The 17,350-nt window shown below is 42.9% G+C and overlaps 1 protein-coding gene across 3 annotated transcripts in view; it reads right to left on the bottom strand.

The window, feature by feature from the left end:
• Positions 1–3,043: 3,043 nt before the first annotated feature.
• LOC126469686 (uncharacterized) overlaps positions 3,044–17,350 on the bottom strand; it is a 49,166-nt gene continuing 34,859 nt past the window's right edge. For 2 of the 3 annotated variants that reach the window (XM_050096840.1, XM_050096843.1), the window contains exon 3: positions 3,044–6,623. In XM_050096840.1, the coding sequence (XP_049952797.1) occupies positions 4,854–6,623 (1,770 nt within the window). In that variant the 3' untranslated portion in view covers positions 3,044–4,853. The remainder of the gene's footprint in view (positions 6,624–17,350) is intronic. The other variant, XM_050096841.1, reaches the window with a different exon arrangement.

Raw genomic sequence — 17,350 nt, 5'->3', positions numbered from 1 at the left:
CATCAACTACTTGAATCTGGCAGTAGATTACCGGCAACTTATTGCAAAATGAAGCACACAAGGGTCAAAGTGGTAAATCAAATGCAACATCACAACCATCTATTTATTATTTCAATGAATAATTTGACTGTGTATCCTGCAGACACAGATTATTATGCATTCATACCATTTTGCCAGGAGAAAGGAGTCTACTTTCATTTACCTTTTTTATACCATGTGAAAATGACCTGACTGGTAACAAGTTCAATGGCTGAATGAATCCCCCTCTCAGCAACATAGTTTACACTGTGTGGAACTTCCTGATACTTGAATCCAGACCCTCGCTTTTCTTGGGCAATGCTCTTAGCAACTGATTGATCCAGGCTTCAACTCCTACTCAGAAGATTTCTGATGTGCTTTGCTGGACTGACTCCTCAGAGAAATGGTTAAGCCACAGCTATCTTACACCTCTTCTTACATTCAAATTTTAGTACGGTATTGTAATTTTAAATATTTACTCTGATGCTGGGAGAAATATGACCTAAGATACAAACCTTAAAAACTGCAATGTTTATAAGACAATTTGGTTGTTCTTAATTCTAAATGTTGGAATTTAGAAAAAAAAACCTAAATTAGAACTGCCAAAGTACAGCTCACATCCTGATCTACAAGAAAATGAAGCTACTGAGTAAAGCAGATCGGTATCAGGCCTATTTCCTAGTGGAAGTGTACAGAAAATTATCAACTGAGTCACACATGGAGTAAAATCATAACTGCTTCAGTTCATTCTTTTTGAGTCAAATTATCCCTGAAGAACAGAAATAAAATACTATTTTACAATTGTCAATTAAAATGAAAAAGACTACAGATTAACTCAAAACAACTAAATTTAATGTGAAAGAAATGTAAATTTAGAATCTGAATAATACTGTCATGTATAATATTACAAATGAGAAACTAAACCTCTAAATACTGCTGTTAGGGTGATTTATATGTACCAGAGCAGACAAGCTTCACTTCATTTATTGATGAACAATCCACAAATATCCTGTATTGTTCAATAACAATAGCAAAACACTTTTAGAAAAAACTTCCAAAATCACTCTCTAGATCTTAAAAATTAACATATCTGAAGGAACACAAATCATCTGGGTGCAGAAATTACTAATACCTACAAATATGGAATGAACAAAATATTCTGATATGATTAAAAATAAAATTTTAACCAACACAGAGTGGAGGTAAGGGAGGAGGAAACATTAGCTGAACTGTATAGCAACACTCAGTGTCTGGAGTTTGAATTCCAGAGCATTTTCACCTTGCTATGAATATCTAACAAATGCCTCTGCTGTTGCAAAAATTCTGGCAGTCTATTTTAAGGAATTACATTCTGACTTTGTACTTAAGTGGTAATGTTTGTTTTTACTTTCCCTATATCAATATTCAACCCAGCTTCTGAATATATGCTTAATACATTCATTACTATGAAAATCAAACAGTGCAGACAAGACTGCTAGCAAATAGAATGTACACTGTTTTTTTACAGTATAACTGTATACAACTCACAATCTAGCATTTTAACCTACATACAGCAGTGTGGCATATGAAGAAAAATGTTTTAACATAGGAAGTGCCTGAATTGTGGCAGCAGTTCTAAAGTCAAGCATACAGCAATAAGACAGACGTTATCACAGTTAAATACAAATATTCTAAAACTGATGTCATCATTTACAACCAGTTTTAAGGCACAGTCTAAAAAGTGAGATGTCTCTCAGAATTTTCTGTAATATAAACATACAATGTCAGTCTTTTGTATCAGTACCTTGGAACTATTTATCACAAGATGTAGAAGTGATTTTACTAACATATGTTCCATGAAGCAGTGACCTGCCAAACTGAATTAAGAAAGCTGCCTAGGATGGGAGAGGGAGAGGGAGAGGGAGAGGGAGAGGGAGAGGGAGAGGGGGGAGACTACTATGTGGAGGCACACGGGAAAAATGGGGTAAAAATTAGATAGTGGCATGAGAAAAGTGGAGAGAGAAGTCGTATTCTAAGGAGGGCAGATGGGGAACAGTGATGCAGAGTGGTGGAGTGAAGCAGGGGCGAAAGGTGAGGAAGTGGTGGAGTGAAGCAGGGGCGAAAGGTGAGGAAGTGGTGGAGTGAAGCAGGGGCGAAAGGTGAGGAAGTGGTGGAGTGACGCAGGGGCGAAAGGTGAGGAAGTGGTGGAGTGACGCAGGGGCAAAAGGTGAGGAAGTGGTGGAGTGACGCAGGGGCAAAAGGTGAGGAAGTGGTGGAGTGACGCAGGGGCAAAAGGTGAGGAAGTGGTGGAGTGAAGCAGGGGCAAAAGGTGAGGAAGTGGTGGAGTGAAGCAGGGGCAAAAGGTGAGAAGTGGTGGAGTGAAAGGGGGGGGGGGGGAGGTGGCCAGATGGTGAGAAGTGGTGGAGTGGAGCAGGGAAAGAAGATGGGAAATGGTGGAGTGAAGGAGGACAGATGGTGAGAAATGGTGGAATGAAGGGGGAAAGATGGTGAGAAGTGGTGGAATGAAGGGGGGCAGATGGTGAGAAGTGGTGGAATGAAGGGGGGCAGATGGTGAGAAGTGGTGGAATGAAGGGGGGCAGATGGTGATAAGTGGTGGAGTGAAGAAGGGACAGAAGATGGGAAGTGGTGGAGTGAAGGGGGACGGATTACAAGTGATAGAGTGCAAGGGGAAAGATGAGAAGTGGTGGAGTGAAGCAGGGGCAAAAAGTGAGAAGTGGTGGAGTAAAAGAGTGACAGAAGCGATAAAATGGTGGAGTGAAAGGGTGGAGTAGAGGGGTGAAGTGCTGAAGTGAACAGGTATAGCTGGGGAGAAGTGAGGAAGTGAAGTGGAGGGAGGTGGTAAGTAGGGGGGAAGGAGGCCACACATCTGCTGTGTTATGTAGGTCTTACATTACTACTCACTGAGAAATTTTAAATTATTTCTTATGTAATAACTAAAATGCCGAGTCTACAGTGACACCTCAGTTGAACTGAAAGAAATTAAGCTACAATTTAAACTGATTTACTGTAAAGGAAAACAGCTATCTTGCCATTAGAAAAATATTTAATCAATTCCATAACATAAACTGATAAGTTTCTATTTACTATATACAGTTTAAATACAAATAATCTTTATCACAGTATCATGAGAACAGTAATGCTAGCTCAACAAGTACATAATTTTCAGCACAACGTTAACCGCAGGAGCTGCTTTATATTGCCCATTTTGATTATCATGGTTGAATATTAAAGCTTTGGCTAACTCACGAATGCAACAACATAATGGGCTTAAAATTATTGGCCTGCTAGAAATATTCCAACAACAAAACATAAGCAACATATTTATACTCTTTTGTAACTGTTGGACTGTCTGCATTACAGAGTTGGAACAAGTTTTCTGAATCCCTCCTCCTAGAATTCTGTTCCATATATTGAGACTGTAAAACTGAGATTTTTTTTCTTTCATACATCAAAATTTAGCACAAATTAACAGTTTATGACATTAATTTAAAACATAGACTTTTCTGCACAAAATGGAAGTATACAGCATCAATTGAAAGTTTATTTGCTGAAATGAGTCGGGGATGATGGCACTTTAACACAATGGTCACATTTAACCTAACGAGAAAGAAGAAGAAGGGAAAAAAAAGTAACAGAAACATGCTGTAGCTATTATGGGCAGCTGATATTTAAGTTATCTTTTTAAATCAATGTAGCAGAATTCATTATACGACAATGAATACACTGATAACTTGTGATACAAAATTCTGGAAAGTATCTCAGGAACTTTATATTATGAACCATTATCACCAATGATGTGGCATGACATACTAACAGTCTTCCAACAGAAAATTGCCACATAACAGAACAAAGAGTTCCAAATACTCAAGCTTGTCAGCCCACATGCGTTTATGCAAGGAAAACACTTTTCTTTCAGTTTAGAATTGAATGGCAGGCACCTTTTGACATGCAAATTACAAAAACTTGGTTTGTTGGTGTTGCTTATTGATTGGAACAGGTTTTTTATTTCTCCACAACGGAGGACTGAATAAATGTTAAAAACTACATAATTAAGTATCTTTAACATCACTGGCTGGTGTTAATGGTAATAATGAAAGGTGACAAATGTAAGCATTCTTCATCTCGTTGTATGCAGTTTAAGTAGCTATATGAATTCTGGCTTGATACGTTTCAAATACTGTTACCAAAAACTTGATTCTTGCAAGTAATTCACTTGGAAGAACTGAAGCATATCATTAAATAAAAAATGAAGTATAAATATATCTAAGTACTAAATCATTCCTCCAGTGAATGACAGGCAACTAGTAAAAGGCACAGGCAACTGTACAAAACTCTGAGTTACAATCGGACTCACTAGTAAATATGTATTAAGTTGATGCTTACAACAAATCAACATTGGGCAGTGTAGCCTATACAATATTAACAGTAACCCTACATTTGGCAACGATATCCAATTAAATATAGGGTACTTGACTTCCCAGCGTACGGAAAATGTGAGGTTGCAAATACAGGACGGGGCTGTCCTTTATGCCAATTATCACAAGCCATGTGCACACGGCACGTACTGTACCATAACTAGGCAAATGCACAAATCCCTGATATCGCTGTTGTATTTCTATCCTTCAGACCCCAGACAGCACCATAATTACACAATTCACGGCTGCAGTTTCACAAAATTACGGTCCATTTGCCAGTCTGCGTGACGACTAGCATACCACAGCCAATGGCGCAGTCACGGTTATCAGTCACAGGTGCGCATATTTCATATTCCGTACACGTCACTACTCAGTATCCGTGACATGCAACAATATAACAGCCAAATCAACCAAATCATCTTAGTCTATAATTGTATACGGTAGTATATGAAGCAACTCTCCAGCTGCAGTCGTCCGCGATACACACTCGTGCCATTCTCTAAACTTGCCATCGTGAGACACATTTCCAGTCACACCATCTATCTCGCCATCGAGAAGATCTTCTGCTTGGTAATCGCAATGGACAGACGGTGAGATCTCCTCTCGACACACTGCAGAGGCATCAATTGGAGGAAGCCTAGACATTATTTCTGCAATCTGAGCACAGATATCGCCCGATCTGGTGGAATCACTGACAGCGTTCAGCAGTGACGACACTGAGCGAGCTGGTGACAGTGAAGGTGAGGGAGTGGGCGACGGTGCAGGAGGGGGAGGTTTTACAGTTTGGGCTGCGGGAACAGAGCTCGCATCGATTCGAGACTGGCGTACCCGCTTCACCGAGGACAAATGCGTACTAGCAGTTTTCACAGATGGCATACTGATGACAGCAGTACTGACATCGTCTCTGAGTGGTGGTGTCGGGGAGGGAGTTGGTACAGATGGGGCAGGTGACGTACACAGGGTACGAGATACAGGTTCATGGGGTGGAACACCTGCGGTGTTAGAATGTACTTGTAGCTGATGAGGTCGCACTACAGGTGACAGCGGTTTCCGCACTACAGGAGATACCGGCTTCCGCACTACCAGAGACACTGGGGTCACAACTGCAGGAGACAGAGGTTGCCTCAGTGCTGGAGAGACGGGCTGCCTCACCGCCGGAGACACGGGCTGCCTCACCGCCGGAGACACGGGCTGCCTCCCCGCCGGAGACACGGGCTGCCTCACCGCCGGAGAAACGGGCTGCTTCACTGCCGGAGACACGGGCTGCCTCACCGCCGGAGACACGGGCTGCCTCACCGCCGGAGACACGGGCTGCCTCACCGCCGGAGACACGGGCTGCCTCACCGCCGGAGACACGGGCTGCCTCACCGCCGGAGACACGGGCTGCCTCACTGCCGGAGACACGGGCTGCCTCACCGCCGGAGACACGGGCTGCCTCACCGCAGGAGACACGGGCTGCCTCACCGCAGGAGACACGGGCTGCCTCACCGCAGGAGACACGGGCTGCCTCAAAGCCGGAGACGAGGGCTGCCGTATTGCCGGAGACGCCCGAGCGTGCAATGCAGGAGATACCGGTTTTGGCTCCGGAGTCGTACTCGAAGGCGTGTACGATCCACTGCTGGTGCAAGAACTCAGACCGGCCAGCAGTTCCTGAGTAGTCTTCACACGCAGTGCTCGAGCTGCCGAAGCCAATTTCTTTTTGACTATGTCGTCATTATGACAGTTAGTTGAACGGTGAGCTCGGCGACGCCTACCAGTCGTCGCTGAGCCTTTAACGGCAGGGACACTTTCTATAGGATTGTCTGTTTCAAGCCCGCCATTCACTTGTCGTGCGACTTTAGCTGGAGGCTGACCTTCGTCCGAGTCATCTTTTCGGAGCCGCTTGTTGGCGGCAATGGTCCTCGGTACAGAGTCTGCATGGTGTGGAGGTCGACCGGGAGAGCCTGCTGGTGAATGGGGTCCCGGGCTAGCTCCGTGTCCAGGTGTGGGTCCACTTTGTACTGGACTTGCTCCTGCACTGGCACACGCACTTGCACCAACACTCGCACCGTTCACTCTATGTGCAGGACTTTGTCGCTCCGGCATGATCATGTGACGCCACTGACGAACCAGACCTTTGGCACGTTTTGCAAGCATTTCGTCGGTTGTCTTCTTTCGTAGTTCATTGATGTATCGTCCCAGCCGTGTAGTCTAAAAAAAGGAAAGAACATTCTGGAGATGATAACAGTAGAAACCGTAAATTTCAATGATTCACCTCATATACTGCAAGTAGACTGAAATCAGTGTATGACAGATCAAAGCTATGATGGTTTACACATTACTAATTCATAGTCAAATAGTCTATATCCTGAAAGTACCATTACATACAAAGTTGCTGATTGTAGAAAAGAGTAACATATGAATGCATGATTTATCATACTAATACCTCTTGTTGCATTATGTACAGCCAACACATGGCCAAGATTATAGAAGTAGGAGTATCGATTGACATGTAAATGTAAGGTTCCTTTGCTGAGGCTTTATGGCAATGAAATGAATAAAAAAAATTGTAGAAATTCCAGAAGTTAAATGCTTAGCTCAAGTTCAACGTAGTCATACGAGGAGCTCAAAATCATCCATCATCTCTCTACAAAAAACAATTTTTTTACAATACTACATCAACATTTACACAAAACCAAAGTGCAAAGGACGTCATGCTTTTACAAAAGTTTTCTAGATATTTAGCAAAAGAAATGTATCTTAGAAATTTTGCCACAAATGAAAAAGAAAACTTACTTTATTGCAAGATATCATTTTTGTACATGAGAGGTATTGCATAGTCATGTAATAATGACGTGGCTCTCAAACAAATGACAGGTAGATGAAATGACTACAAGGAAACTGTATGCCCCTTGCTGTATCAGGAATAGTCATTCTATTAGTAACTACAGATGGGGCTTCAGAATCCATTCTTGCAAATATGTCAAGAGTTACTACCTCTTCAAGTTATATGTAGCTATTTAAAAATAATTCTCACAGGTATCTGAACTTGCAGTAAAATAAACACAGGGGACGCCAACTCCAAACTCTTTTTCATATTATTTTACTACGGGTTGGTCATGTTTCAGAAGTAAGTACAAAGAGGCTTGTCTTATAGAACTCATAATGGGTATAACTAATAGAATATCAAGTACTGAAATTGCAAATCTAAAAGAAGCCAAGACATATATTATCAAAAAGTTTAATGAAGGCGAAAACAGCCTTTTTTTTATTAGGTTTTTAGTGGTCTTGTGGGTAAGGAAGTTCTGTCAGCATGAAATATTAAAACATGTATGCACCCCCTAGAACATAATCCAACATACAACTCCAAATTACATCCTATACTAATATTTGTTACATATGTTATACACAGGCTAATCCTATCTTTCGAAATAGCAAACATGAATGTCCTCCAGTAAAAGCAAGAAAAACGTGATGCACTCATAAGTAGTATTACACAAGAACTAGACACTGTGGAGTCCTCTTCCTGGAAGAATCAGCATATATTCACTGATCAGCCAGAACATTATGACCACTGACCTACTGTCGATATAAATCTGTCTAGGTGTTAGCAGCTACACCTGGTGAGGAATGACTGCTAGTCAGCCACATGCATGGTGCATGTAGTATCAGTGAGCTTGCTGTCTGTGTGTAGAATGGGGAAGGTTCATGATCTATCTGACTTTGACTGAGGGCAGATTGTGATGGCTCAGAGGCTCAGCACAAGCTCTTCTGAAACTGCACAACTTGTTGGGTGTACGAGGAGTGCTGTGATAAGTGTTTTCAACACATGGCAAAACCAAAGTGAAACCATATCCAGACGTCATGGGGTTTGCGGCCACCTGTCATTACAGATGTCGGACGTCGTAGTCTGGGCAGACTGGTAAAACAGGACAGGTGACAAACTGTTGCGGAACTTACATCAGACTTTAATGCTGGGTAAAGTACAAGTGTGCCTGAACACAAAGTGCATCGAACATTCCTAATGATGGGCCTCTGCAGCCGAAGACACATTCATGTGCCAATGTTAACACCACGACATCAGCAACTGTGAACAAAATGGGTGCGCGACCATTGGCACTGGACACTGGCGCAGTGGCAGAGTGTTGCAGGGTCTGATGAATTCCAATAACTTATTCATCATGCCAATTGGAGGGTGCAAATAAGTTATCCTCCTGGGAAACAGCTCCTCGACACCTGTACTGCGGAACGGAGACAAGGTGGCAGCGGCTCCAGTATGCTCTGGGAAACATTCACTCAGGCATCCATGGGTCCAGTGCAGCTGGTGCAAAGCCAAGTAGTATCGTACACTGGTTGCAGACCACGTACACCCCTTCATCTCATGTTTTCCATTGGCAGTGGCATTTTTTCAACAAGATAATGTGCCACATCACAAGGCCAGGAGTGTGACAGGGTGTTTTGAGGAACACAGTGCCCAGTTTCAATTGATGTGCTGCCCCCCCCCCCCCCTTCCCAGCTCACCAGATCTCAACCTGATCACATCTGAGATGTCATTGAGCCTAGTGTCAGAGCTCACTGCCCATCCCCCCCCCCCCCCCTTCCCCGGCACTTATGGAATTAGGTGACTTGTGTATACAGATGTGGTGCCAACTCCCTCCAGTGACCCACCAAGATCTCACGGCCATGATGCAACACAGCTGTCATCTGTGCCAAAGATGGACATATCAGCTATTTGGTAGGTTTTCATATTATTCTGGACGGTCAATGTATAAATAAAACCACGGTGACAGAACATATGTACCACACCCATAGTACTGGTTACACCCACCGAAACTTACTTTTTTGCTATTCCAGCTACTTATTCACATATACAGGGTGATTCTTTTCCACCGTGTGCAGACTCTAGGGATTGATTGATGAGAGGATACAGAACAAAAAACGTCTAATGATTATGGCCTAATACACGCTGCACCATGCAGCCACATTTCAGTATGAATGGTTACCTCTTAGAGGGTGGTACTGTTCCTCATACGGCATGCCCTAGTGCCCTGTCCTGCCATAGTAATTTATAATGTTGTGTCCTATTCACTTCTCTTGGTGACTCACCTTGCTGTGGATGTGAGAAAGTGTTGTACCCAATGGTTCCGTGCTCAAATCAAGACCTTGCCGACATGGTGTTTATTTACAGAAAGGCAAATGGCAATGGGTGGTGGGCAGCAAGGTTGTATCACGAGACCTATCTTCCCTCCCCCCCCCCCCCCTCCCCCCCCCCCCCCCCCCGATGTCAACCACAGCATTGAATGTTTGCAGCAGCACTTCAGGAAACAAGATCATGAGGGATGTACCTGAAATGTTTGGACACTAGACGTGGAGGAAAATTTGATTAACACTGTGGAAGGTGACTGCCATGTCAGTATCAGGCAGTTGGCTCGCCAGTGCAGGGCAAGCCAGATGACTCTGTGGGACATTCTCCATGACAATTGTTACTACTCTTATCACTTACAGCATGTGCAGGGTTTACTAGTGACAGACTTTCCACATCGGGAGCAGTTTTGTCACTGGTTTCTTCATGAGGCAACCATGATTCTGGGGTTTGTCTCATCCAGCCTATTCACAAGCCACCTTTACGCAGTGTGGTAGCTTCAACTTTCATAACAGTCATATGTGGGATAGTATGCAGAACCCACATGGTATGGTGAGACAGAATCGTCAGCATTGGTGCAAGTGGAATGTAAGGGGCCAGGATAATTGGAGACTGTATTTTGGGATCAGTCTTCCTTCCATGTTGCCTAGCAGGCTAGGTCCAGTTGCATGATCTGCTCATTCACTAGATCACAACCGATCAATTTCTGGTTATGGGGCCATCTCCAAAGTATCGTGTATGCTGAGCCCATTACAGATGTGGAGACACTGGAGCGGTGTATTCATGCTGCCTTTGACACTGTTCTGATGCAGCCTGGCTGATGTGAACATAGGCATGTACACACATGCGTGGAGGCACATGGAAACCATTTTCAACACATACTGTAACTATGGCTGCATGGTGCAGCGCATACTAGACTGCATACTCTGTAACAATGTACGACTGAATAAATGGTCTCTAGCATAGAAACCCTGCATATACAGACATAAGATCATTACACCTTTTTTGTTCCGTATCCTCTCATTGATCAATCCCTAGAGTTTGTTGATGGTAGAAAAAATCATCCTGTATATACAAATTGGGTGACAGCACAACATGGAGAAGGATTCCCCACACAGGCCTTATTGACATGCGGATTGGTTAACAAGTTATGGAGTTCGGCGTAACCACATCAGTTAGCTGCTGAGAGTGGCTTTTGACCTAGAGTTTTGCAGTATCTCAAGCACTGTAGCCATCTATCTGCCACACAAAGCAACTTTATTTGCAAAATGACAACAGCTATGTACACTCATTGCTTACAACTGTTCTTACACAACACACTAAAAGTAGTGAAATATAATTAAAGCACAACATAGCAACTGAAATACATTTACTCTGTGGTAAATATAGTTCCCTGTTTTCCATCACATGTGAAACTAAATAATACACTTTACTAGCAGTTCTGTTTCAGGGTCGTTTGCCACCACATTCAATGAGAATTTTAATTTCTTACTTAGCTAATAACTCTAAGCTGTGTTGTCCATAAACAGTGAAAGGCCTTGCTACTGATGAACAGTTGTAGTATAGTCATTCGAATGATTCAGCAACACTTACGAAAGCAACTGTGTAGGGACAATGCCACCGTATGTTACCACAGATGCTTGAAAGTCACTGTCCACAGAAAAGTGTCAAATTGCTAACTTTTGCACAGTGATGGACTTCGGGTTCAATTTAAAGTTGAAAACCTAAAAAAGCAAATGGCTCCAAGACATTCATTTATCATCACTGCACTAAGCTGTCCAGTATGAATTTTTAGTGCTATCAGGGTGATACAATGTGTTAGAAAATTGGAGTGAGTATCTTCTGTTCTTCATGTCTGTTAACTATGTTACTTCAAATTAATTTAACATGTTCTGAAACTTTGGTCCTGTGTAATTATTGACAGTCAAGAATGTAGATTTCTAACAGCATGTTAAATACCCAAAGCATTGTAGAATGTTTAGAGAAAGATACAGATATAATAAACTTACAATTTGATCATTAAGGATCACTTACAATAAGTACAATATGATTAGAAGTATCTGTTACTTGACACTTCACACCTTGGGACACAGTTGCTCCACAGCTCTCAAAATGACAAGTGTACTGTCTGTCATTACCAAAGTGGCACAACAAACTGCCATTTCACTTGCAGTCTTTGAGTAATGCAATGTATGAACATAACACTTTATCTGGCACTGCCCAGCACCCCATTCAGCTGTAGCAGGCAAAACTGCATTCTGTCCATGCTGGGCAACCTTCTCGCTACAGTTCACGATTAACTGATGTGCAGCTGATTGCCAATGTGGCAATACTGTTATAGCACATAACATATGCCAAAAAACAGGAAGCTTAAATCTGAGTGTAATAAATTTGCTGCAGTAGTTAACACAGTACAAGTCTGTGGTCAATTTGACCATCTTACATTGGGTGCATTAACTCACTGATTTACCATCATACTTAGTCCCTATGGCTGCAGCAATCAGCAGCAACATTTTGTGGTTGAGACAGTAGTTCCACTTCCTAGCAAATAGCAATGGTATGTTATTATTTGGATTAAAAAATCAATCAAAAGTCATTTCCAGTAATGCCTGATGCATTGAGTGCCTTTTTTATTTGTGGGCACATATACTGTATATGTTACATAAATGTTGTCTATTCTTTTCATTTCATGAAGCTTTCTCATCAGGAATGTGTAAGTGGTGTTTCGAAATCCCAAATTGATGGATATGAAACAAATGTGCAGTCCTACAGTCAGCTCCAACTCAATAAAAAAATGCGCATGGTGGTAGTTCTATACAGAGATTCAGCTCCAATGACATCACATCATTGGTGACTGCTGTGAAAATTCTGTTGCTGACAATATGCCTGCAGATTCTTTGTACAGTTTTCATATACAGCATTTTTTGACATAGCAACATATAAGGGCCATTTCAATAAATGTTGAGGAGAACCAAAATAACTCTGCACGTGTATTTCTAACATACCAGTGGACCAGATGTTTCAGAAAATCTATTTCTTTTGTTATCATTCTTAATAATAAAACTGTTCCACCTTTGTCAATGGGTCACTATTTATTTATAAGTGAGTCCACAGATTTCACAAAATGCTCAGATGGCATACAAAGAGATTCATAAAAATTAAGTTTTTGTTTATTGATGTAAAAAGACATGTTTTCCTGTTTCCATGCTAGAGTAAAAAAAAAACATAATGTATGTCTTTTCGCTTTCAACAAAATAACTGCTATGCTCTATATAGGATTCAGGTACTGGAAACTTATTCATGAGGAACATGGATTCAAATTACCCTAGCAACCATGACTTATTGAACTGACTGTCTTTTAATGTTCATACCCATCAGCAATTGACATCTTTGGAAAGTACATCTACAAACATACTCCGCAAGCCACCGTATGGTGCACGGCAGAGGATAAAATGTATCACTACTAGTCAATTTCCTGTCCTGTTCCAGTCACAAATACGGGGAGAGAGGGGGAGGGGGGGGGGGGGGGGGGGATGACTGTTGAAAACCTCCATTCGAGCCCAAATTCCTTGCATCTTATATTTGTGGTCCTTGCACAAAATGTACATTTGCAGCACTAGAATCATTCTGCAGCCAGCCTCAAATGCTGGTTCTCTAAATTTCTGCAACAGTGCCTTGCGTAAAGAGTGCCGTCTTCCCTCCATGGATTCCCATTTCAGTTCCCCAGGCATCTCCATAATATTTGCATGCTGAACGAACCTACCGGTAACAAGTCAAGCAGTATCCTCTGAATTGCTTCAATGTCTCTCTTTAATCTGACCTGGTGGGGATCCCAAACACATGACCATTACTCAAGAATGGGTTGCACTAACGTTCTATACACTATCTCCTTTACGGATGAGCTACACTTTCGCAAAATGCGCCCAATAAAACTAAGTCAAATATACACATTCCCTACCACCAATCTGATGTGCTCATTCCGTTTCATAGCACTTTGCAACATTACACATAAATATTTAGTCAATGTGACTGTCAAGCAGCGCCTACTAATGCTGTACACGAACTGCACATGAACTTACATTTTTGTACATTTTTGCCATTCATCACACCAACTTGAAATTTTGTCTATGTCATCTTGTAACTCCTATAGTCACTCAACAACGAAACCTTTCCTTACACCACCCTGCCCATCAGATCACTTACGTATATAGAGAATAAGAGCAGTTCTATCACACTTCTCTGGGACACTACTAATGATACCCTGGTCTCTGATGAACAAGTACTGTCGAGGATAACATATTAGGTTCTATTACTTAAAAACCCTTCGAGCCACTTGCTCATTTGGAAACCTTTGTTGTTGTTGTTGTTGTTGTTGTTGTTGTTGTTGTCATGGTTTTAGGGTGCAAAACTGCTATGGTCATCAGCACCCGGTCTGTGGCTTAGGGAAAGGTAAGAAAACAAATTGGAAATCAGCACCAATGGGAGCGAAACTCAAAAAGTGAGGAAACTAAAAAGCAGAAGGAAAGCTGAGAAAACCACTATAGAAGGGGGGTTGTTTTCCCCAAAAAGAGCTTCAAATGACCGACGTCATCTCACTGACACTGATAAACTCGAGGACGCGAAGATATATCAGGCGACAGCTGTAGACAGGCGCATAGCAGAGTAAAATAGGTGCACTGAAGTAAAAGATGTCTCACCGTCCACAGTTGAGAGCAGTGGGTACAAAGCGGGGGAGGATCGCACCTCAAAAGATGTCGATAGCTAAAAAGACAGTGCCCTATCCGGTGTCTAGTTAAAATTACCTCCTCCCGACGACGAGTTCGGGAGGAAGAGGTCCAAGCACAGGGAAGAACTTTCATGTCCTGCAATTTATTATTGGGAAGTGTACACCAATGTGTGTGCCATAAAAGAGCAACACGACGACATAAAACACTCTACAGATTGGCAAAGGGAACCATGCAAACAGCAGGCTGAAGAAGAGAGTTTGCAGCCTATATCGGCCGCCTCGTTTCCACGGATACCAATGTGTCCTGAGACCCAGAGGAATGCCACAGAGACGCCCCCCAAGTGGAGGCAGTGCTGAATCCGGTGGACCAGAGGGTGGACAGGGTAAAGATCTTGGAGACTGAGGAGAGAGCTGAGCAAATCTGAGCATATAATATACTGCATGTGCTGATGGCGACTGATGGACAGCCTGGAGAACAGCGTAAAGTTACGCAGTAAAAACCGAACACTGGTTGGGAAGCCGAAATCAATTAGGGGTGTCGCCAACAATATAGGCACTCCCAACACCAAATGATGTTTTTGAGCCGTCAGTGTAAATAAATGTGGCATCCTTCATTTGTGCACATAGAGCAGCAAATGCCCGACAATAAACGAGAGAAGGGCGTATCATCCTTGGGAAGCTGACAAAGTCACAGAGCAGGCAGGTCTGGGGCAGAGCCAAGGTGGTGCCGCACCCACAGTTGTGAAGAAAGTTTTAGGAAAGTGGAAGGAAAGAGAACGTAGCAGTTGATGGAAGCGGACTCCCGGTGGTATTATAGAGGAAGGGCGGTCTGCATACCCTAAATCCAAGGAGGCGTTGAAAGAAAAAGGTCATGGGCCGAATTAGCAGGCATGGAAGACAGAAGTACAGCTCGCCTATTGGACAGTGGAGGTTCAGCAGTCTCAGCATAATGGCTTTCCACAGGGCTGGTGTAAAAAGCTCCAGACTCTAAACACAATCCACGGTGGTGGGCAGAGTCGAGACACCGAAGAATAGATGGCTGAGCAGAGGAGTAAACTATGCTTCTATAGTCAAATTTCGAGTGCACTAAGGCGCGACAGAGGCGGAGAAGGACTACTCGGTCTGCTCCCCAGAAGGTACCATTCAGAACACAGAGCGTGTTGGTGGATTGCAGACAGCGAGCCTAAAGATAGGAAATGTGGGAGGACCAGTGTTTGAGTAGTGTGTTTACATTTTGCGGCGTGCACTGCAGCTGTAGCGGTTATAAGCTAAGTACTGACAAACTTATTTGCGCTCTGTAATAAATTTAATAGATTTCAGCGGTGTTGTGTGCCGTTTGTGGCGAAATAACGACTTAATAAACTTTTGTAATCGTTCGCTCGCTGTGTTTTATAGAGTTTTCAGTGTGTTGAAGTCGTTTAGTAAATTTCGTGCTTTAGTTTTCAACTGACATTTATTATTCTTTCTAGTGAAATATTTCAGTAAAATTTTCATTTAGTGTTATAACTTCACTTAGTGTTACAGTGGTCATTTTAATTTTTTGGTTGTAGCTAATGATTTTGTTAAGTTTTGCTGGTATTGGTATCGGCTGTGTTGTAGTAGTATTAGTACAAGTAGCTGCTTTCTTAGTAGGCAAAGAATTTCGTGACCATTATTGTTAGTTCTTAAATAGTTCTACTGGTGTAACTGAACTTTGGTAATGTAGACGTTTAGTTTCTTTTCAGCAACTGTAAAATTTACCATGTGTGAAAAGTGTGGGCTCTGTCGTAGGTTTGTGAGTAGTGGGTTACGGTGTGGGATTTGTTCAAAGTATTTTCATTGGGGGAGGAATGCAGTGGGGAAGCCAGTGGTCATTTTAGGGAGATCCTCTCCTGGGAATGTAGAATCTGTAGTAGAAACAAGTTAATAGAGGAGCAGGAGCGTAAGATCTGTCCCCTTCAGGTGCAGTTACAATGCACAAAAGAGGAACTAGATAGGTTGAGGAGGGTGAAAGGTGGTGGGGAATGGGAACTGGCAGTTGGCAAGAAGGTAGCTAGGAAGAGGAGGTATTCAGACAGTTTTACTTTGCATACATGCAATAGATACGACCAACTGTCAGAGTTGAGTGGAGAGGAGCTTCGTGTAGCCGTAGATGTAGGTAACTTGCAGCAGTCTTCAGCAATTAGGAGGCCTAGGTTAGTTGCAAAGTCTAGCAGAATAAAGGTTCTGCTGCTAGGTAGTTCCCACGGTAGAGGTGTGGGCCAGCAGTTGTAGGAAGTGTTGGCGAGTGAGTACCAGGTCACCAGCATTGTGAAGCCTAGTGCAGGGTTGGCTCAGGTGACTGAAAGCATAGGGGAGTTATGTAAGAATTTTACGAAAGAGGATCAGGTAGTGATAGTGGGTGGAGCAGGGAACAGTCTCGATAGGGACGGGGAATATGATGTCAGTGGTGACTTGGTTAAGATAGCTACTTAAACTGGTGGCACTAATGTGCATTTCGTGCAACTGTTTCAGTGTCATGATCGGCCTCACCTTAATGTGGCTGTTAGGCGCGTTAATGTGGGGCTGGGGAGGGCACTGATGGCGGAGGGCATGGATCACATCTCAGTGGTGCCAGTTGGGTCTATCAGTAGATGGGGTTTCACTAGGCACGGCCTGCACCTCAATAGGTATGGGATGGGGAGGCTGGCTAAGCTTATAGGTGACAGTGTAGTGGGTGGTGGTGGTGGTGGTGGTGGTGGCAGTGGTATCACTCGTGCAAAAATTCCTGTAGTAGTTGGTGTTAGAGCTGCACCTTTTTTAGACTGAAGTAGCTGATAGGCATACCTGCTTGAAGGAAGTGCCTCTAACTAAGGGCTCACCTACAGAGGATGTAATGTTTCCAAGTAGAGAAGGAATTAGCATATTTCATCAAAATATAAGAGGTATTAGAGATAAAGTTAGTGAACTGCTAATAGATGTTAATTCTGAAATTATTGGTATATCAGAGCACCACTTAAATAATTTGATAATTCAGAGGCTTCCTTTACCAGGCTACAGATTAGCTGGCTGTTTCTCAAGGAGTTCCTTGCGGGGTGGGGGACTGGCTCT

The sequence above is a fragment of the Schistocerca serialis genome, chromosome 3, assembly GCF_023864345.2.
Source record: "Schistocerca serialis cubense isolate TAMUIC-IGC-003099 chromosome 3, iqSchSeri2.2, whole genome shotgun sequence".
Taxonomy (NCBI): domain Eukaryota; kingdom Metazoa; phylum Arthropoda; class Insecta; order Orthoptera; family Acrididae; genus Schistocerca; species Schistocerca serialis.
Note: the sequence above shows the minus strand (reverse complement) of the source record. Positions and strands in the feature narration are given on the sequence as shown.